Source organism: Oncorhynchus tshawytscha, linkage group LG26, assembly GCF_018296145.1.
Source record: "Oncorhynchus tshawytscha isolate Ot180627B linkage group LG26, Otsh_v2.0, whole genome shotgun sequence".
Lineage (NCBI taxonomy): Eukaryota > Metazoa > Chordata > Actinopteri > Salmoniformes > Salmonidae > Oncorhynchus > Oncorhynchus tshawytscha.
In genome coordinates this window covers 41101300-41125477 of record NC_056454.1, presented here as the reverse complement: position 1 = coordinate 41125477, position 24178 = coordinate 41101300, and the positions used below count along the sequence as shown (strand labels likewise).

The window sequence follows — 24178 nt, the reverse complement described above, 5'->3', positions numbered from 1 at the left end:
CTGCCCTGCAACCAACAACCTCTCTCCCAGCCTGCCCTGCACAAACAACCTCTGTCCCAGCCTGCCCTGCACCAACAACCTCTCTCCCAGCCTGCCCTGCAACCAACAACCTCTGTCCCAGCCAGCCCTGCAACCATCCTCTCCCCAGCCTGCCCTGCAACCAACAACCTCTCTCCCAGCCTGCCCTGCACCAACAACCTCTCTCCCAGCCAGCCCTGAAACCATCCTCTCTCCCAGCCTGCCCTGCAACCAACAACCTCTCTCCCAGCCTGCCCTGCAACCAACAACCTCTCTCCCAGCCTGCCCTGCAACCAACAACCTCTCTCCCAGCCAGCCCTGCACCAACAACCTCTGTCCCAGCCTGCCCTGCACCAACAACCTCTCTCCCAGCCAGCCCTGCACCAACAACCTCTGTCCCAGCCTGCCCTGCAACTAACAACCTCTGTCCCAGCCTGCCCTGCAACCAACAACCACTCTCCCAGCCTGCCCTGCAACCAACAACCTCTCTCCCAGCCTGCCCTGCAACCAACAACCTCTCTCCCAGCCTGCCCTGCAACCAACAACCTCTCTCCCAGCCAGCCCTGCAACCAACAACCTCTGTCCCAGCCTGCCCTGCACCAACAACCTCTGTCCCAGCCGGCCCTGCAACCAACAACCTCTGTCCCAGCCGGCCCTGCAACCAACAACCTCTCTCCCAGCCTGCCCTGCAACCAACAACCTCTGTCCCAGCCAGCCCTGCAACCATCCTCTCTCCCAGCCTGCCCTGCAACCAACAACCTCTCTCCCAGCCTGCCCTGCACAAACAACCTCTGTCCCAGCCTGCCCTGCAACCAACAACCTCTCTCCCAGCCTGCCCTGCAACCAACAACCTCTCTCCCAGCCAGCCCTGCAACCAACAACCTCTGTCCCAGCCTGCCCTGCAACCAACAACCTCTCTCCCAGCCTGCCCTGCACCAACAACCTCTCTCCCAACCTGCCCTGCAACCAACAACCTCTGTCCCAGCCAGCCCTGCAACCATCCTCTCTCCCAGTCTGCCCTGCAACCAACAACCTCTCTCCCAGCCTGCCCTGCACCAACAACCTCTCTCCCAGCCAGCCCTGAACCATCCTCTCCCCAGCCTGCCCTGCAACCAACAACCTCTCTCCCAGCCTGCCCTGCAACCAACAACCTCTCTCCCAGCCTGCCCTGCAACCAACAACCTCTCTCCCAGCCAGCCCTGCACCAACAACCTCTGTCCCAGCCTGCACTGCACCAACAACCTCTCTCCCAGCCAGCCCTGCACCAACAACCTCTCTCCCAGCCTGCCCTGCAACCAACAACCTCTCTCCCAGCCAGCCCTGAAACCATCCTCTCTCCCAGCCTGCCCTGCAACCAACAACCTCTCCCCAGCCTGCCCTGCAACCAACAACCTCTCTCCCAGCCAGCCCTGCACCAACAACCTCTCTCCCAGCCTGCCCTGCAACCAACAACCACTCTCCCAGCCTGCCCTGCAACCAACAACCTCTCTCCCAGCCTGCCCTGCAACCAACAACCTCTCTCCCAGCCTGCCCTGCAACCAACAACCTCTGTGTCCCAGCCAGCCCTGCAACCATCCTCTCTCCCAGCCTGCCCTGCAACCAACAACCTCTCTCCCAGCCAGCCCTGCAACCAACAACCTCTCTCCCAGCCTGCCCTGCAACCAACAACCTCTGTCCCAGCCAGCCATGCAACCATCCTCTCTCCCAGCCTGCCCTGCAACCAACAACCTCTCTCCCAGCCTGCCCTGCACCAACAACCTCTCTCCCAGCCAGCCCTGAAACCATCCTCTCTCCCAGCCTGCCCTGCAACCAACAACCTCTCTCCCAGCCTGCCCTGCAACCAACAACCTCTCTCCCAGCCTGCCCTGCAACCAACAACCTCTCCCCCAGCCAGCCCTGCACCAACAACCTCTGTCCCAGCCTGCCCTGCACCAACAACCTCTCTCCCAGCCAGCCCTGCACCAACAACCTCTCTCCCAGCCTGCCCTGCAACCAACAACCTCTCTCCCAGCCTGCCCTGCAACCAACAACCACTCTCCCAGCCTGCCCTGCAACCAACAACCTCTCTCCCAGCCTGCCCTGCAACCAACAACCTCTCTCCCAGCCTGCCCTGCAATCAACAACCTCTCTCCCAGCCTGCCCTGCAACCAACAACCTCTCTCCCAGCCAGCCCTGCAACCAACAACCTCTGTCCCAGCCTGCCCTGCAACCAATAACCTCTCTCCCAGCCTGCCCTGCACAAACAACCTCTGTCCCAGCCTGCCCTGCACCAACAACCTCTCTCCCAGCCTGCCCTGCAACCAACAACCTCTGTCCCAGCCAGCCCTGCAACCATCCTCTCTCCCAGCCTGCCCTGCAACCAACAACCTCTCTCCCAGCCTGCCCTGCACCAACAACCTCTCTCCCAGCCAGCCCTGCACTAACTAGGTAATTCAGTAAATACAGTTTTCCTGGTCAGAAAAAAACTTTCCAGGAGTCCCTATCAAAAGTACATGAAATAATTTGGACACTGTACTACATCAAACAAGACATTGAATACAAAGGATTTAGACGTCAAGCTGTCCCATAATGCTTCTTGTCGAAGCTGTACTCACGTTGTGTTTGGCAGCCATTTCCTGCCCCTGGTCGCTGGTGATTTTGCGCAGGTGAACCAAGTCCACCTTATTGGCCACCAGCACCATGGGGAAGGCCTCCCTGAAGGAGAGAATGAAAAGGAGGGACTGAGGTATCAGATGTATCTCATTTAACACAACGTGTTCAGTAACACCACTACACAGCTGACGATCTGACTGGAATCCCACTGAGCAAAAGTTGGTTGAGTCAACGCTGTTTCCACGTCACTTCAAACCCCCCCAAATCTATGTGATGATGTTGAATCAATGTGGGAAACTGATTGGATTACCAACAAAAACATTTTTTTTTTATTAGTATCATTTTTTAACCATATTTCTTTTGTTGATTTCACGTTAGCTAACAACTCAACCAAATCTAAATAAAAACTAGAAATTGAACTGACGTCTGCGCCCAGTGGGATGGAGACATTGGCTGAGGAAGCAGTTGTTTGTTGTCATTTTTTTGTGAACAAGAGATACAATAGAGAACAGAATGACTATCTGCTGTATAGATGAACCCTTTACCAGTGAGAGTGTTAGAGGGACGACACAAAACATTATGGCAGACAACCCAGTCGGAGGCACTCAGAGCACCAGCAGTATGTGTCTGGTCCATAAGGCACGCATCATACTTTTTTTATTTCACCTTTATTTAACCAGGTAGGCTAGTTGAGAACACCTTTATTTAACCAGGTAGGCTAGTTGAGAACACCTTTATTTAACCAGGTAGGCTAGTTGAGAACACCTTTATTTAACCAGGTAGGCTAGTTGAGAACACCTTTATTTAACCAGGTAGGCTAGTTGAGAACACCTTTATTTAACCAGGTAGGCTATTTGAGAACACCTTTATTTAACCAGGTAGGCTAGTTGAGAACACCTTTATTTAACCAGGTAGGCTAGTTGAGAACACCTTTATTTAACCAGGTAGGCTAGTTGAGAACACCTTTATTTAACCAGGTAGGCTAGTTGAGAACACCTTTATTTAACCAGGTAGGCTAGTTGAGAACACCTTTATTTAACCAGGTAGGCTAGTTGAGAACACCTTTATTTAACCAGGTAGGCTAGTTGAGAACACCTTTATTTAACCAGGTAGGCTAGTTGAGAACACCTTTATTTAACCAGGTAGGCTAGTTGAGAACACCTTTATTTAACCAGGTAGGCTAGTTGAGAACACCTTTATTTAACCAGGTAGGCTAGTTGAGAACACCTTTATTTAACCAGGTAGGCTAGTTGAGAACACCTTTATTTAACCAGGTAGGCTAGTTGAGAATTTATTTAACCAGGTAGGCTAGTTGAGAATACCTTATTTAACCAGGTAGGCTAGTTGAGAACACCTTTATTTAACCAGGTAGGCTAGTTGAGAACAAGTTCTCATTTGCAACTGCGACCTGGCCAAGATAAAGCATAGCAGTGTGAACAGACAACACAGAGTTACACATGGAGTAAACAATACCAAGAGCTGTGTCTCACCTGTCCTTCACCCTGAGGATGAGCTGGTGGAAGCGGTCCACATGTTCAAAGCTGGCCTTGTCTGTCACAGAGAACACGATGAGGAAGCCGTCCCCCGTCCTCATGTACTGCTCCCTCATAGCACTGAACTCCTCTTGGCCTGCCGTGTCCAGCACTGTGCAATTACACACATACAGGTACCAGTGTTTCAGCACTGTGCAATTACACACATACAGGTACCAGTGTTTCAGCACTGTGCAATTACACACAGACACTGTAATAACACACAGACACTGTAATAACCCATAATGTAGGCACTGTGTAATAACACACATGGGCACTGTGCAATAACACACATGGGCACTGTGCACTAACACACATAGGCACCTTACAATAACACACATAGGCACTGTGCAATAACACATATGGGCACTGTGCAATAACACACAGAGGTACCAATGTTGCAGGTTTTACAATATGTTTTTTGGGAAATTCATCTTCTTGCTCAACTGTGAAAAATCTAGCTAAAAAACAAATGCACATCATGGGTGTAAATCCCAGGATCTAAATCTGTGAATCTATATGGGAGCACTGTGCTACAATATGTTTAATTAACAAGTTAAACACAATTAATAAAGGAGACAACCACCCCCCCTAACCCTGAGAGACAGAGTACAAGATGTCTCCCTACCGTCCAGGATGGCCCACTGTCCGTCTATCTCTGTGTGTTTCAGGTAGGAGTCCTCGATGGTGGGGTCGTAGTCAGACACAAAGATCTTCTGAAAGAACTGGATGGTGAGAGCGCTCTTCCCCACCCCTCCGTCCCCCACCACCACCAGCTTGTAAGTGGGGAGGTTGTCGCTAGGGACCGCGCTGCTGGTTGCCATGGTGACAGGCAGCTGGCTACACCTGGAACACGGCAGGAGGAGGAGGCAGGCAGGCAGGGAGGGAGAGATGGAGGAAGAAAGGAGCACAAGATAGAGTGTTAGACTGCTGCTGCTGGTGCTAATTCATTGCCAGGGAGACCAGACTTCACAGAGAACCATGCATCAAACACCAACCCCCTCAGAGAGAAAGAGCATCAGCTAGCTATCGACACCTCCGTCAATCTCAACTAGAGAGGCTTGCAGAAAAGGCTGTAGTAAAGGATGTGTGTGATGTGCAAGCAACATGTGTCATAATACAGAAATAAACCAAAGAGCTGGAGCAGCAGAGCCTAAGATAGAGATTAGGCTACTGACTGAGCTGGAGAAAACACCCTGGTCACTGATTGGTTGTCTGTATGAAGAAGTGCCTTGCACAGCCAGCCAACCAGTGGTGTAATGGAGAGGCTCTCCTTCCCACTATGTAGACTATTCTGTTTTCTCCTTCTTCTGAGACTGCCAGAATAGCATGCAGCACCAACCACTCTCCCAGCACCATTATGAGCAAGGGAAATACAGTCTAGACATATAGACTACTGTGTTTTGTAATTATGGCTTTCAGAAAGAAATTCACTGCCCGTGACTTTTCTCTGAAAGAGTAGACTACATAGCAGCTGTCGTGGTGCATTTTCACTAGCTTCCCACAAAAATAATTGTGATTCAGATTCACTGACCATTTCTGTTTATTTTTCTGTCGCTTGACAACATTTTCCCTCCCACACTTTCTTTAAATTGTTGTTTTCTACTGTGACTTAGTAAGGACCTGGTCCTTGATGAATATGGACATTACAGCAGGTAAGTGCTCTGTTGGTGTAATGGTGTTCTTCGGCTTGCAAGTCTCCCCCTTTTTCCTCCAAACATAACAATGGTCATTATGGCCAAACAGTTCTATTTTTGTTTCATCAGACCAGAGGACATTTCTCCAAAAAGTATGATCTTTGTCCCCATGTGCAGTTGCAAACCGTAGTCTGGCTTTTTTATGGTGGTTTTGGAGCAGTGGCTTCTACCTTGCTGAGCAGCTTTTCAGGTTATGTCGATATAGGACTCGTTTTACTGTGGATATAGATACTTTTGTACCTGTTTCCTCCAGCATCTTCACAAGGTTGTTTGCTGTTGTTCTGGGATTGATTTGCACTTTTCACACCAAAGTACGTTCATCTCTAGTAGACAAAACGCGTCTCCATCCTGAGCGGTATGACGGTTGCGTGGTCCCTTGGTGTTTATACTTGCGTACTATTGTTTGTACAGATGAACATGGTACCTTCATGCATTTGGAAATTGCTCCCAAGGATGAACCAGACTTGTGGAGGTCTTGGCTGATTTCTTTTGATTTTCCCATGATGTCAAGCAAAGAGGCACTGAGTTTGAAGGTAGGCCTTGAAACACAAAATTACTCAAATGATGTAATTTAGCCTATCAGAAGCTTCTAAAGCCATGACATAATTTTCTGGAATTTTCCAAGCTGTTTAAAGGCACAGTCTGTCTGTATGTGAACTTCTGACCCACTGGAATTGTGATACAGTGAATTATGTGAAATAATCTGTCTGTAAACAATTGTTGGAAAAATGACTTGTGTATTGCACAAAGTAGATGTCCTAACCGACTTGCCAAAACTCTAGTTTGTTAACAAGAATTTTGTGGAGTGGTTGAAAAACTAGTTTTAATGATTCCAACCTAAGTGTATGTAAACTTCTGACTTAAACTGTAGGTTACATGGCAATGTCACTGCCCAGGATGTGTGATACAGATCTGACCCTTTAAAATAATTCAGATTTTTTTTTTTGCCTGATTCCAGTTATTTTTTTCCCCAAAGTCAGGTTTCCATTTTCTTCTCTAGGTTTCTGTTTTCTCCTGTTTTTTCAGGTTTTCACTCTCAACATCACACTTTTTTTTCTCAACATCACACTTTTTTTTATAGAAAAAGAGCAGAATTGGATGTTCCAAGTACACAACTATGTTAAAACCACATCAGGAGGCCATTTTTTAGTTCTAGAAAAAAATTATGAAATGTCAATTTTGGTGTGTAGTTAGCCTGTAATGAAAGTGCACACCAGGAAGAGATCAGTATTTTATTAAGCATTGCTATAGCGCTCACGTGATTGCAGAGTTTGCAAAACAAATAGCTACTAGATTGATGAAAATAATGTTGATACTGTATCATTCTGCCAGGTAGGCATAGGCTACGTTGTATTTAACATTTAATTGAGAAGGTTTGTGGGAAAGCCTCTCCATCGCTTCCAGAAGAAGGTTATCATTAGCATTATCGCTAACGGCTACACAGTGTTGTCACGACTTCTCCCGAAGTCGAAGCCACTCCTTGTTCTGGTGGTGCTCGGCGGTCAACGTCACCGGTCTTCTAGCCATCATTGATCCATTTTTCATTTTCCATTGGTTTTATCTGGTCTTCTTACACACCTGGTTTCAATCCCATTCATTACCTGTTGTGTATTTAACCCTCTGTTTTCTCATCATGTTTTTGTCAGAGATTGTTTGTTATTCAGTGTTGTGTTGTATTGGTGCGCGACGGGTCCTCATACCCATTTTGTTTATTTGTTACATTTAGTGTTTGGAGTATGTTTAGTTTATTTGTTACTAAATACTCCATTACACTCCGTTTGATTCTCCAACGCCTGTCTTCCCTGCCACCTATACACACGACTCTGACAAGTGTAGACATAAGCGTGCACACACAGACATGGACATTATTGTGCTGTTTCATAAAGTTTCAGGAAAATAAGAATCACTGATGCATATTGTTACTGTCTTAATTCACAAATATATTTTCTAATAAGTTCAATAGATTTAGTTGATTTCCTACTAAGTTCAATACATTTTTTAATATTGTTGAATTCCCTTTTAATTAATGTCTGGATTCCGTGATTCTGTCCTGGTTCTCTGCACCGTGCATACAGCGAGTGGGTAGAGAACAGCCCAGGCAGTGGGTAGAGAACAGCCCAGGCTCAGCCCAGGCAGTGGGTAGAGAACAGCCCAGACTCAGCCAAGGCAGTGGGTAGAGAACAGCCCAGACTCAGCCAAGGCAGTGGGTAGAGAACAGCCCATACTCAGCCAAGGCAGTGGGTAGAGAACAGCCCAGACTCAGCCAAGGCAGTGGGTAGAGAACAGCCCAGACTCAGCCAAGGCAGTGGGTAGAGAACAGCCCAGACTCAGCCAAGGCAGTGGGTAGAGAACAGCCCAGACTCAGCCAAGGCAGTGGGTAGAGAACAGCCCAGACTCAGCCAAGGCAGTGGGTAGAGAACAGCCCAGACTCAGCCAAGGCAGTGGGTAGAGAACAGCCCAGACTCAGCCAAGGCAGTGGGTAGAGAACAGCCCATACTCAGCCCAGGCAGTGGGTAGAGAACAGCCCATACTCAGCCAAGGCAGTGGGTAGAGAACAGCCCAGACTCAGCCAAGGCAGTGGGTAGAGAACAGCCCATACTCAGCCCAGGCAGTGGGTAGAGAACAGCCCAGGCTCAGCCCAGGCAGTGGGTAGAGAACAGCCCAGGCTCAGCCCAAGCAGTGAGTAGAGAACAGCCCAGACTCAGCCCAGGCAGTGGGTAGAGAACAGCCCAGACTCAGCCCAAGCAGTGGGTAGAGACCATGGCACTGGGTCGCAGGAAACAGCAGTCAGCTGGTGAAGGCAGCACGCCCCTTCCTGCTCCACACAATAAAGGGAAGGAAAGAGGTTTCCTTCATCAAACAGCCCAGACAGACCTTCCTGCCTCATGCAGCCCAGACAGACCTTCCTGCCTCAAGCGGCCCAGACAGGCCTTCCTGCCTCTAGCGGCCCAGACAGACCTTCCTTCCTCAAGCGGCCCAGACAGACCTTCCTACCTCTAGCGGCCCAGACAGACCTTCCTTCCTCACCTCTAGCGGCCCAGACAGACCTTCCTGCCTCTAGCGGCCCAGACAGACCTTCCTGCCTCTAGCGGCCCAGACAGACCTTCCTGCCTCTAGCGGCCCAGACAGACCTTCCTGCCTCTAGCGGCCCAGACAGACCTTCCTGCCTCTTCCTGCCTCTAGCGGCCCAGACAGACCTTCCTGCCTCTAGCTTCCTGGCCCAGACAGACCTTCCTGCCTCAGACAGACCTTCCTGCCTCTAGCGGCCCAGATAGACCTTCCTGCCTCTAGCGGCCCAGACAGACCTTGCTGCCTCTAGCGTCCCAGACAGACCTTACTTCCTCAAGCATCCCAGACAGACCCTTGGAGAAGGATGTACTGGAAGATATTCCTGCCTCCCTCACAAGGGAACAGCTAGCTAGAACAACTTCCCTCCCTCACAAGGGAACAGCTAGCTAGAACAACCTCCCTCCCTCACAAGGGAACAGCTAGCTAGAGGAACAACCTCCCTCCCTCACAAGGGAACAGCTAGCTAGAACAACTTCCCTCCCTCACAAGGGAACAGCTAGCTAGAACAACTTCCCTCCCTCACAAGGGAACAGCTAGCTAGAACAACTTCCCTCCCTCACAAGGGAACAGCTAGCTAGAACAACCTCCCTCCCTCACAAGGGAACACCTAGCTAGAACAACTTCCCTCCCTCACAAGGGAATAGCTAGCTAGAACAACTTCCCTCCCTCACAAGGGAACACCTAGCTAGAACAACTTCCCTCCCTCACAAGGGAACACCTAGCTAGAACAACTTCCCTCCCTCACAAGGGAACAGCTAGCTAGAGGAACAACTTGCATACCCAAAACATACTGTACCACCTCATCAATCAATTAAACTACTACTGACCGTTTACCACCCAATACATACCAATTTTATACCACAGGTCCAACTCTGATATGTCTCACTCATCTAAGATCCTCATGTGAGTGCTGACTGATGACCAATGACTAAGGGAGTTCTGCCAGTAAAGGGCATGTCCTCATCATCACTGGTAAATGGCCAGCGAGTGTGCCAACTAAAGTCCTGTTGACTGTACACATGAAGTCACTAGATTCTGGGTACAAATGAGGTCACTAGATTCTGGGTACTAATAAGGTCACTAGATTCTGAGTACTAATAAGGTCACTAGATTCTGGGTACAAATAAGGTCACTAGATTCTGGGTACAAATAAGGTCACTAGATTACTGGGTACAAATGAGGTCACTAGATTCTGGGTACAAATGAGATCACTAGATTCTGGGTCTTCAACATCTGTGATGACAGTATACACAATCACATAATGGACAGCTGTGTGCTCAATGTGCTCTGAACGTCTCTCATTCTATAATCTGATCAGAACTCATGCATTACATATTTTGCCACTAAAAGACTGACTGACTGTACATGACTTGGTAAAGATAAGGTTATGTTACTGTTGAGATGCCTCTTCAGTGAATCAACCTCACCTGGCTGTCAGTGGACTTTATAGGAACATCTAATGTACTGCAGAGCATAGATCCATGTCTCATTTCATAGGGTAACGCCTTGTTAAGAGTCATTTGGTTGACACTGCCCAACATGCTTCTATAAAACAAAACAAGAGTTCAAGCTGCTTTGATCAAGTTTAAATTAAACATACAGTACCTTCAGTAGCATTTTAACTTCTCTCATCGACTGCCAAGTGAAAAGCCTCGAAAATAAAAGAGAGACGCACACTCTAGGAGCTCAGATGCAAAAATGTAATTACCAACGTTTTGACAGCCAAGCTGTCTTCATCAGGGTAATGCCTCCACCACCATGTGAAAAGCCCCCCACCACCATGTGAATAGCCTCCACCACCATGTGAATAGCCTCCACCACTATGTGAAAAGCCTCCACCACCTATGTGAAAAGCCTCCACCACCATGTGAATAGCCTCCACCACCATGTGAATAGCCTCCACCACCATGTGAATAGCCTCCACCACCATGTGAAAAGCCTCCACCACCATGTGAATAGCCTCCACCACCATGTGAATAGCCTCCACCACCATGTGAATAGCCTCCACCACTATGTGAAAAGCCTCCACCACCATGTGAATAGCCTCCACCACTATGTGAATAGCCTCCACCACTATGTGAAAAGCCTCCACCACCATGTGAATAGCCTCCACCACTATGTGAAAAGCCTCCACCACTATGTGAAAAGCCTCCACCACCATGCTATTTTTGCTGCTGTATTATCTGGTGATTTCACTGAGGTATTAATAGTCAAAAGAATATGTGTGGCCCTATAGAATATGTGTAGCCCTATAGACTGTGTAGCCCTATAGAATATGTGTAGCCCTATAGAATATGTGTAGCCCTATAGAATATGTGTAGCCCTATAGAATATGTGTAGCCCTATAGACTATGTGTAGCCCTATAGAATATGTGTAGCCCCATAGAATATGTGTAGCCCCATAGAATATGTGTAGCCCTATAGAATATGTGTAGCCCTATAGACTATGTGTAGCCCTATAGACTATGTGTAGCCCTATAGACTATGTGTAGCCCTATATAATATGTGTAGCCCTATAGAATATGTGTAGCCCTATAGAATATGTGTAGCCCTATAGACTATGTGTAGCCCTATAGACTATGTGTAGCCCTATAGACTATGTGTAGCCCTATAGACTATGTGTAGCCCTATATAATATGTGTAGCCCTATATAATATGTGTAGCCCTATAGAATATGTGTAGCCCTATAGAATATGTGTAGCCCTATAGACTATGTGTAGCCCTATAGACTATGTGTAGCCGTATAGAATATGTGTAGCCCTATTGAATATTGTGTAGCCCTATTGAATATGTGTAGCCCAATAGACTATGTGTAGCCCTATAGACTATGTGTAGCCCTATATAATATGTGTAGCCCTATAGAATATGTGTAGCCCTATAGAATATGTGTAGCCCTATAGAATATGTGTAGCCCTATAGAATATGTGTAGCCCTATAGACTATGTGTAGCCCTATAGACTATGTGTAGCCCTATAGACTATGTGTAGCCCTATAGACTATGTGTAGCCCTATAGACTGTGTAGCCCTATTGAATATGTGTAGCCCTATAGACTATGTGTAGCCCTATAGACTATGTGTAGCCCTATAGACTATGTGTAGCCCTATAGACTATGTGTAGCCCTATTGAATGTGTAGCCCTATAGACTATGTGTAGCCCTATAGACTATGTGTAGCCCTATAGACTATGTGTAGCCCTATTGAATATGTGTAGCCCTATAGACTATGTGTAGCCCTATAGACTATGTGTAGCCCTATAGAATATGTGTAGCCTATTGAATATGTGTAGCCCTATAGACTATGTGTGGCCCTATAGACTATGTGTAGCCCTATAGAATATGTGTAGCCCTATAGAATATGTGTAGCCCTATAGACTATGTGTAGCCCTATAGACTATGTGTAGCCCTATAGACTATGTGTAGCCCTATAGACTATGTGTAGCCCTATAGACTGTGTAGCCCTATTGAATATGTGTAGCCCTATAGACTGTGTAGCCCTATAGACTATGTGTAGCCCTATAGACTATGTGTAGCCCTATTGAATGTGTAGCCCTATAGACTATGTGTAGCCCTATAGACTATGTGTAGCCCTATAGACTATGTGTAGCCCTATTGAATATGTGTAGCCCTATAGACTATGTGTAGCCCTATAGACTATGTGTAGCCCTATAGAATATGTGTAGCCCTATTGAATATGTGTAGCCCTATAGACTATGTGTGGCCCTATAGACTATGTGTAGCCCTATAGAATATGTGTAGCCCTATAGAATATGTGTAGCCCTATAGACTATGTGTAGCCCTATAGACTATGTGTAGCCCTATAGACTATGTGTAGCCCTATAGACTATGTGTAGCCCTATAGACTGTGTAGCCCTATTGAATATGTGTAGCCCTATAGACTGTGTAGCCCTATAGACTATGTGTAGCCCTATAGACTATGTGTAGCCCTATTGAATGTGTAGCCCTATAGACTATGTGTAGCCCTATAGACTATGTGTAGCCCTATAGACTATGTGTAGCCCTATAGACTATGTGTAGCCCTATAGACTATGTGTAGCCCTATAGACTATGTGTAGCCCTATAGAATATGTGTAGCCCTATTGAATATGTGTAGCCCTATAGACTATGTGTAGCCCTATAGAATATGTGTAGCCCTATTGAATATGTGTAGCCCTATAGACTATGTGTAGCCCTATAGACTATGTGTAGCCCTATAGACTGTGTAGCCCTATTGAATATGTGTAGCCCTATAGACTGTGTAGCCCTATAGAATGTGTGTAGCCCTATTGAATATGTGTAGCCCTATAGACTATGTGTAGCCCTATAGAATATGTGTAGCCCTATAGAATATGTGTAGCCCTATTGAATATGTGTAGCCCTATAGACTATGTGTAGCCCTATAGACTATGTGTAGCCCTATAGAATATGTGTAGCCCTATAGAATATGAATAATGTGTAGCCCTATAGAATATGTGTAGCCCTATAGAATATGTGTAGCCCTATAGAATATGTGTAGCCCTATAGACTATGTGTAGCCCTATAGACTATGTGTAGCCTATAGAATATGTGTAGCCCTATTGAATATGTGTAGCCCTATTGAATATGTGTAGCCCTATAGACTATGTGTAGCCCTATAGACTATGTGTAGCCCTATATAATATGTGTAGCCCTATAGAATATGTGTAGCCCTATAGAATATGTGTAGCCCTATAGAATATGTGTAGCCCTATAGAATATGTGTAGCCCTATAGACTATGTGTAGCCCTATAGACTATGTGTAGCCCTATAGACTATGTGTAGCCCTATAGACTATGTGTAGCCCTATAGACTGTGTAGCCCTATTGAATATGTGTAGCCCTATAGACTATGTGTAGCCCTATAGACTATGTGTAGCCCTATAGACTATGTGTAGCCCTATAGACTATGTGTAGCCCTATTGAATGTGTAGCCCTATAGACTATGTGTAGCCCTATAGACTATGTGTAGCCCTATAGACTATGTGTAGCCCTATTGAATATGTGTAGCCCTATAGACTATGTGTAGCCCTATAGACTATGTGTAGCCCTATAGAATATGTGTAGCACTATTGAATATGTGTAGCCCTATAGACTATGTGTGGCCCTATAGACTATGTGTAGCCCTATAGAATATGTGTAGCCCTATAGAATATGTGTAGCCCTATAGACTATGTGTAGCCCTATAGACTATGTGTAGCCCTATAGACTATGTGTAGCCCTATAGACTATGTGTAGCCCTATAGACTGTGTAGCCCTATTGAATATGTGTAGCCCTATAGACTGTGTAGCCCTATAGACTATGTGTAGCCCTATAGACTATGTGTAGCCCTATTGAATGTGTAGCCCTATAGACTATGTGTAGCCCTATAGACTATGTGTAGCCCTATAGACTATGTGTAGCCCTATTGAATATGTGTAGCCCTATAGACTATGTGTAGCCCTATAGACTATGTGTAGCCCTATAGAATATGTGTAGCCCTATTGAATATGTGTAGCCCTATAGACTATGTGTGGCCCTATAGACTATGTGTAGCCCTATAGAATATGTGTAGCCCTATAGAATATGTGTAGCCCTATAGACTATGTGTAGCCCTATAGACTATGTGTAGCCCTATAGACTATGTGTAGCCCTATAGACTATGTGTAGCCCTATAGACTGTGTAGCCCTATTGAATATGTGTAGCCCTATAGACTGTGTAGCCCTATAGACTATGTGTAGCCCTATAGACTATGTGTAGCCCTATTGAATATGTAGCCCTATAGACTATGTGTAGCCCTATAGACTATGTGTAGCCCTATAGACTATGTGTAGCCCTATAGACTATGTGTAGCCCTATAGACTATGTGTAGCCCTATAGACTATGTGTAGCCCTATAGAATATGTGTAGCCCTATTGAATATGTGTAGCCCTATAGACTATGTGTAGCCCTATAGAATATGTGTAGCCCTATTGAATATGTGTAGCCCTATAGACTATGTGTAGCCCTATAGACTATGTGTAGCCCTATAGACTGTGTAGCCCTATTGAATATGTGTAGCCCTATAGACTGTGTAGCCCTATAGAATGTGTAGCCCTATTGAATATGTGTAGCCCTATAGACTATGTGTAGCCCTATAGAATATGTGTAGCCCTATAGAATATGTGTAGCCCTATTGAATATGTGTAGCCCTATAGACTATGTGTAGCCCTATAGACTATGTGTAGCCCTATAGAATATGTGTAGCCCTATAGAATATGTGTAGCCCTATTGAATATGTGTAGCCCTATAGACTATGTGTAGCCCTATAGACTATGTGTAGCCCTATAGACTATGTGTAGCCCTATTGAATATGTGTAGCCCTATAGACTATGTGTAGCCCTATAGACTATGTGTAGCCCTATAGAATATGTGTAGCCCTATTGAATATGTGTAGCCCTATAGACTATGTGTAGCCCTATAGACTATGTGTAGCCCTATTGAATATGTGTAGCCCTATAGACTATGTGTAGCCCTATAGACTATGTGTAGCCCTATAGACTATGTGTAGCCCTATAGACTATGTGTAGCCCTATAGACTATGTGTAGCCCTATAGAATATGTGTAGCCCTATAGACTATGTGTAGCCCTATAGACTATGTGTAGCCCTATAGACTATGTGTAGCCCTATAGACTATGTGTAGCCCTATAGACTATGTGTAGCCCTATAGACTGTGTAGCCCTATTGAATATGTGTAGCCCTATAGACTGTGTAGCCCTATAGACTATGTGTAGCCCTATAGACTATGTGTAGCCCTATTGAATGTGTAGCCCTATAGACTATGTGTAGCCCTATTGAATATGTGTAGCCCTATAGACTATGTGTAGCCCTATAGACTATGTGTAGCCCTATAGAATATGTGTAGCCCTATTGAATATGTGTAGCCCTATAGACTATGTGTAGCCCTATAGACTATGTGTAGCCCTATTGAATATGTGTAGCCCTATAGACTATGTGTAGCCCTATAGACTATGTGTAGCCCTATTGAATGTGTAGCCCTATAGACTATGTGTAGCCCTATAGACTATGTGTAGCCCTATTGAATATGTGTAGCCCTATAGACTATGTGTAGCCCTATAGACTATGTGTAGCCCTATAGAATATGTGTAGCCCTATTGAATATGTGTAGCCCTATAGACTATGTGTGGCCCTATAGACTATGTGTAGCCCTATAGAATATGTGTAGCCCTATAGAATATGTGTAGCCCTATTGAATATGTGTAGCCCTATAGACTATGTGTAGCCCTATAGACTATGTGTAGCCCTATAGACTGTGTAGCCCTATTGAATATGTGTAGCCCTATAGACTATGTGTAGCCCTATAGAATATGTGTAGCCCTATTGAATATGTGTAGCCCTATAGACTATGTGTAGCCCTATAGACTATGTGTAGCCCTATTGAATATGTGTAGCCCTATAGACTATGTGTAGCCCTATAGACTATGTGTAGCCCTATTGAATGTGTAGCCCTATAGACTATGTGTAGCCCTATAGACTATGTGTAGCCCTATAGAATATGTGTAGCCCTATAGAATATGTGTAGCCCTATAGAATATGTGTAGCCCTATAGACTATGTGTAGCCCTATAGACTATGTGTAGCCCTACTATGTGTAGCCCTATGTGTAGCCCTATAGACTGTGTAGCCCTATTGAATATGTGTAGCCCTATAGACTGTGTAGCCCTATAGACTATGTGTAGCCCTATAGACTATGTGTAGCCCTATTGAATGTGTAGCCCTATAGACTATGTGTAGCCCTATAGACTATGTGTAGCCCTATAGACTATGTGTAGCCCTATAGACTATGTGTAGCCCTATAGACTATGTGTAGCCCTATAGACTATGTGTAGCCCTATAGAATATGTGTAGCCCTATTGAATATGTGTAGCCCTATAGACTATGTGTAGCCCTATAGAATATGTGTAGCCCTATAATATGAGCTATGACTATGTGTAGCCCTATAGACTATGTGTAGCCCTATAGACTGTGTAGCCCTATTGAATATGTGTAGCCCTATAGACTGTGTAGCCCTATAGAATGTGTAGCCCTATTGAATATGTGTAGCCCTATAGACTATGTGTAGCCCTATTGAATATGTGTAGCCCTATAGACTATGTGTAGCCCTATAGAATATGTGTAGCCCTATAGAATATGTGTAGCCCTATTGAATATGTGTAGCCCTATAGACTATGTGTAGCCCTATAGACTATGTGTAGCCCTATAGAATATGTGTAGCCCTATAGAATATGTGTAGCCCTATTGAATATGTGTAGCCCTATAGACTATGTGTAGCCCTATAGACTATGTGTAGCCCTATAGACTATGTGTAGCCCTATTGAATATGTGTAGCCCTATAGACTATGTGTAGCCCTATAGACTATGTGTAGCCCTATAGAATATGTGTAGCCCTATAGAATATGTGTAGCCCTATAGACTATGTGTAGCCCTATTGAATATGTGTAGCCCTATAGACTATGTGTAGCCCTATAGACTATGTGTAGCCCTATAGACTATGTGTAGCCCTATAGACTATGTGTAGCCCTATAGACTATGTGTAGCCCTATAGACTATGTGTAGCCCTATAGACTATGTGTAGCCCTATAGACTATGTGTAGCCCTATAGACTATGTGTAGCCCTATAGACTATGTGTAGCCCTATAGACTATGTGTAGCCCTATAGACTATATAGACTGTGTAGCCCTATAGACTGTGTAGCCCTATAGACTATGTGTAGCCCTATAGACTATGTGTGCCCTATAGACTATGTGTAGCCCTATAGACTATGTGTAGCCCTATAGAATATGTGTAGCCCTATTGAATATGACCCTATAGACTGTAGCCCTATAGACTATGTGTAGCCCTATAGAATATGTGTAGCCCTATTGAATATGTGTAGCCCTATAGACTATGTGTAGCCCTATAGACTATGTGTAGCCCTATAGAATATGTGTAGCCCTATAGACTATGTGTAGCCCTATAGACTATGTGTAGCCCTATTGAATGTGTAGCCCTATAGACTATGTGTAGCCCTATAGACTATGTGTAGCCCTATTGAATATGTGTAGCCCTATAGACTATGTGTAGCCCTATAGACTATGTGTAGCCCTATAGAATATGTGTAGCCCTATTGAATATGTGTAGCCCTATAGACTATGTGTGGCCCTATAGACTATGTGTAGCCCTATAGAATATGTGTAGCCCTATAGAATATGTGTAGCCCTATTGAATATGTGTAGCCCTATAGACTATGTGTAGCCCTATAGACTATGTGTAGCCCTATAGACTGTGTAGCCCTATTGAATATGTGTAGCCCTATAGACTATGTGTAGCCCTATAGAATATGTGTAGCCCTATTGAATATGTGTAGCCCTATAGACTATGTGTAGCCCTATAGACTATGTGTAGCCCTATTGAATATGTGTAGCCCTATAGACTATGTGTAGCCCTATAGACTATGTGTAGCCCTATTGAATGTGTAGCCCTATAGACTATGTGTAGCCCTATAGACTATGTGTAGCCCTATTGAATATGTGTAGCCCTATAGACTATGTGTAGCCCTATAGACTATGTGTAGCCCTATAGAATATGTGTAGCCCTATTGAATATGTGTAGCCCTATAGACTATGTGTAGCCCTATAGACTATGTGTAGCCCTATAGAATATGTGTAGCCCTATAGAATATGTGTAGCCCTATTGAATATGTGTAGCCCTATAGACTATGTGTAGCCCTATAGACTATGTGTAGCCCTATAGACTGTGTAGCCCTATTGAATATGTGTAGCCCTATAGACTGTGTAGCCCTATAGACTATGTGTAGCCCTATAGACTATGTGTAGCCCTATTGAATGTGTAGCCCTATAGACTATGTGTAGCCCTATAGACTATGTGTAGCCCTATTGAATATGTGTAGCCCTATAGACTATGTGTAGCCCTATAGACTATGTGTAGCCCTATAGAATATGTGTAGCCCTATTGAATATGTGTAGCCCTATAGACTATGTGTAGCCCTATAGACTATGTGTAGCCCTATAGACTATGTGTAGCCCTATAGAATATGTGTAGCCCTATTGAATATGTGTAGCCCTATAGACTATGTGTAGCCCTATAGACTATGTGTAGCCCTATAGAATATGTGTAGCCCTATAGAATATGTGTAGCCCTATAGAATATGTGTAGCCCTATTGAATATGTGTAGCCCTATAGACTATGTGTAGCCCTATATAATATGTGTAGCCCTATAGACTATGTGTAGCCCTATAGAATATGTGTAGCCCTATTGAATATGTGTAGCCCTATAGACTATGTGTAGCCCTATATAATATGTGTAGCCCTATAGAATATGTGTAGCCCTATAGAATATGTGTAGCCCTATTGAATATGTGTAGCCCTATAGACTATGTGTAGCCCTATATAATATGTGTAGCCCTATAGACTATGTGTAGCCCTATAGACTATGTGTAGCCCTATAGAATATGTGTAGCCCTATTGAATATGTGTAGCCCTATAGACTATGTGTAGCCCTATATAATATGTGTAGCCCTATAGAATATGTGTAGCCCTATAGAATATGTGTAGCCCTATTGAATATGTGTAGCCCTATAGACTATGTGTAGCCCTATATAATATGTGTAGCCCTATAGACTATGTGTAGCCCTATAGAATATGTGTAGCCCTATAGAATGTGTAGCCCTATAGACTATGTGTAGCCCTATAGAATATGTGTAGCCCTATTGAATATGTGTAGCCCTATAGACTATGTGTAGCCCTATAGACTATGTGTAGCCCTATAGACTGTGTAGCCCTATTGAATATGTGTAGCCCTATAGACTATGTGTAGCCCTATAGAATATGTGTAGCCCTATTGAATATGTGTAGCCCTATAGACTATGTGTAGCCCTATAGACTATGTGTAGCCCTATTGAATATGTGTAGCCCTATAGACTATGTGTAGCCCTATAGACTATGTGTAGCCCTATTGAATGTGTAGCCCTATAGACTATGTGTAGCCCTATAGACTATGTGTAGCCCTATTGAATATGTGTAGCCCTATAGACTATGTGTAGCCCTATAGACTATGTGTAGCCCTATAGAATATGTGTAGCCCTATTGAATATGTGTAGCCCTATAGACTATGTGTAGCCCTATAGAATATGTGTAGCCCTATAGAATATGTGTAGCCCTATAGAATATGTGTAGCCCTATTGAATATGTGTAGCCCTATAGACTATGTGTAGCCCTATAGACTATGTGTAGCCCTATAGACTGTGTAGCCCTATTGAATATGTGTAGCCCTATAGACTGTGTAGCCCTATAGACTATGTGTAGCCCTATAGACTATGTGTAGCCCTATTGAATGTGTAGCCCTATAGACTATGTGTAGCCCTATAGACTATGTGTAGCCCTATTGAATATGTGTAGCCCTATAGACTATGTGTAGCCCTATAGACTATGTGTAGCCCTATAGAATATGTGTAGCCCTATTGAATATGTGTAGCCCTATAGACTATGTGTAGCCCTATAGACTATGTGTAGCCCTATAGACTATGTGTAGCCCTATAGAATATGTGTAGCCCTATTGAATATGTGTAGCCCTATAGACTATGTGTAGCCCTATATAATATGTGTAGCCCTATAGAATATGTGTAGCCCTATAGAATATGTGTAGCCCTATAGAATATGTGTAGCCCTATTGAATATGTGTAGCCCTATAGACTATGTGTAGCCCTATATAATATGTGTAGCCCTATAGACTATGTGTAGCCCTATAGAATATGTGTAGCCCTATTGAATATGTGTAGCCCTATAGACTATGTGTAGCCCTATATAATATGTGTAGCCCTATAGAATATGTGTAGCCCTATAGATATGTGTAGCCCTATTGAATATGTGTAGCCCTATAGACTATGTGTAGCCCTATATAATATGTGTAGCCCTATAGACTATGTGTAGCCCTATAGACTATGTGTAGCCCTATAGAATATGTGTAGCCCTATTGAATATGTGTAGCCCTATAGACTATGTGTAGCCCTATATAATATGTGTAGCCCTATAGAATATGTGTAGCCCTATAGAATATGTGTAGCCCTATTGAATATGTGTAGCCCTATAGACTATGTGTAGCCCTATATAATATGTGTAGCCCTATAGACTATGTGTAGCCCTATAGAATATGTGTAGCCCTATAGAATGTGTAGCCCTATAGACTATGTGTAGCCCTATAGAATATGTGTAGCCCTATTGAATATGTGTAGCCCTATAGACTATGTGTAGCCCTATAGACTATGTGTAGCCCTATAGACTATGTGTAGCCCTATAGACTGTGTAGCCCTATTGAATATGTGTAGCCCTATAGAATATGTGTAGCCCTATAGAATATGTGTAGCCCTATAGAATATGTGTAGCCCTATAGACTATGTGTAGCCCTATTGAATATGTGTAGCCCCATAGACTATGTGTAGCCCTATAGACTATGTGTAGCCCTATAGAATATGTGTAGCCCTATAGACTATGTGTAGCCCTATAGAATATGTGTAGCCCTATAGACTATGTGTAGCCCTATAGACTATGTGTAGCCCTATAGACTATGTGTAGCCCTATAGACTGTGTAGCCCTATAGACTATGTGTAGCCCTATAGAATATGTGTAGCCCTATAGACTATGTGTAGCCCTATAGAATATGTGTAGCCCTATAGACTATGTGTAGCCCTATAGACTATGTGTAGCCCTATAGACTATGTGTAGCCCTATAGACTATGTGTAGCCCTATAGACTATGTGTAGCCCTATAGAATATGTGTAGCCCTATAGACTATGTGTAGCCCTATAGAATATGTGTAGCCCTATAGACTATGTGTAGCCCTATAGAATATGTGTAGCCCTATAGAATATGTGTAGCCCTATAGACTATGTGTAGCCCTATAGACTATGTGTAGCCCTATAGACTATGTGTAGCCCTATAGACTATGTGTAGCCCTATAGACTATGTGTAGCCCTATAGACTATGTGTAGCCCTATTGAAGGCTGCTCAATGGTGGGTGACCTCATCCTATGATGTGGTGCCTGAAGAAATTCTGCAATAGTTATAATGCATCTATTCATAACATGCCTGGTTGAAATACAGTCTGAGGTATAAACATTGTAACAAAGCAGATACATGTATCAATCAAGTTTGATCTTGCGATGTTTTATCAAGTTATTATATTTTTTTATGAAAAGTAGATTATACTACTGTTCACTTCGCCACTGACATAAAACGTCACAACATTATTTCTGTTGTTTTGAAGTCGGGGTTCTGTGTGTATAAGAACCGAGTTGCCGCGCCTGGATAAAGGTTTTTTGTTGCTTCTTGACTGTGAAAATATTTTAGAGAAGTTTGCTGCATCAAGCAATTTCCGCAAATTAAATATTGGCGTCCATTTCTCGAATCCAACAGAGGCCCCACAATGTTACAAAAAATGTACTCCAGTTTACGTTGCAGAAACCAACTCCACAATTTAAATATGTACAAAAGCAGAGTAAAAACCTGACATGAAAAAGACTTACTAAGAATGTTTAAGCAAACTACAGTAGCTATGTGTAGCTGCCTGGCCAACGACGACAATTTCAGCAAATAACTTACCAATATGAAACCCGTTGTCGTGGAAGTAGACTACAGCACTTCACGTACAAATATTCCACATCCCTCTTTCTATCCGTTACCTCAGAACATTGCCATCATCTTGTGACGAGAATGCGCCTGTCATATCCGCGATGCGACGCAGTCCGCTATGTAGCAAATCTTTATTGCAACAGCTGATACTAAAAATAGAACGGTCTCATAGGGGTGGACCCTTATGTTGGTTACAAATAACAATCATAGGATTTTACTCTCTGCATTAAATAATGACTGCTATTCAAATTTGGTCTAAATTAACATTTTTAAATATGTTTCAAAGAAACATATTTTTTCTACAAAATGTAGAAATCTGATGATTATTTTTAGGAACGCACCTTTTTTGAGAAAGTGGACTGTTCCGTTATGTCGAGTCTCCCCCAGACTGGTTTCAAGCAATGGTTTGAAGAGGTACCTCTGTCTAAATTCTAAGGTGGCGTCTCTGAGTGGCACATTTCGATTTTAACATCAACATAGCTTTTGTAATTATTCTATTGACCATGAAACTTGATTAGTGGCAATTACAGTCACTAGACTAATTCATTGTATTTGTATGGGTCACTGATCACTACATTTATTAATTCTAGCTAATTACAGTCACTAGCCTAATTCATTGTATTTCTATGGGTCACTGATCAGTACATTTATGAATTATTCTATAATGCATCACATGTTAACAAAATGAAAGTGAGAAAGTTAATCAGATGTGAGACTCAAAGTACATTGATCATGGAAAAATAGAGGTATACAAACTAGGGGGGAAAAAAATGTATAATTGAGTGTGGAGAAGTTGCGGTGTGGTACAGCAGTGCTTCATTTGTAAATCGAGGTGCCGGAACAAAAAGTGAGCACGAACGCATGAGAAAAAAGTGCCAAAGAGCAGTAGAGGAGAGGCACTTACAGAAGTTGCACACATGGCGGAAAAAAAAATTGTATCCTAGGATCCCAGAAAAATATGGCCTTTTATAAACACTATTCATGCAATTGTACATAATTTTACATGACACATGACGTTGGCAGAATCTTTTTTAATACCGCACAAATAAATGATCGAAATGGCAGGCTACTTTGACACTGAGAGAACTAGAATCTGAGATCAATAAAAACGACCTTGTCTTAAATTCAATAGCCTGGCTCACCCAATGACACCGTGCTCCCTCTCTGGTGATGGCTGATGGGCTCGTGCCCAAAAAATATATATTTTTCTAAAACAATATTTGAAAGTTGATCAAATATGTTGGTAGCCTAGCATAATCTTCTCTTTTCAGCAGAAGCCATTTGCTTTCCAACCCGTGTTTTCCCTCAATTGAGGCTCAGCGGTCTAAGGCACTGCATCTCAGTGCTAGAGGCGTTACTACAGACCCTGGTTCGATCCTGGGCTGTATCACCAAAGGCCGGGATTGGGAGTCCCTTTGGGCGGCGCACATTTGGCTCAGTGTCGTCCGGGTTAGGGGATGGTTTGGCCGGGGTAAGCCGTTATTGTAAATAAGAATTTGTTCTTAACTGACTTGCCTAGTTAAATAAAGGTTAAATAAAACATATTTGAAATATTGCTAAAGGGCTGTTTTGTCTGCATGCTGTTTTTTCACT

The 24178-nt window shown here is 43.9% G+C and overlaps 1 protein-coding gene across 1 annotated transcript in view; it reads right to left on the bottom strand.

The window, feature by feature from the left end:
- The window catches only part of mrasa (muscle RAS oncogene homolog a), a 28621-nt gene extending 5906 nt beyond the window's left edge, over window positions 1-22715 (bottom strand). The window contains exons 1-4 of the mRNA XM_024389761.1: window positions 22556-22715; window positions 4771-4988; window positions 4101-4254; window positions 2613-2712 (exon numbers count right to left, since the gene is read on the bottom strand). Coding sequence (XP_024245529.1) covers window positions 2613-2712; window positions 4101-4254; window positions 4771-4966 — 450 coding nt within the window. The 5' untranslated portion in view covers window positions 4967-4988; window positions 22556-22715. The remainder of the gene's footprint in view (window positions 1-2612; window positions 2713-4100; window positions 4255-4770; window positions 4989-22555) is intronic.
- Window positions 22716-24178: the final 1463 nt, after the last annotated feature.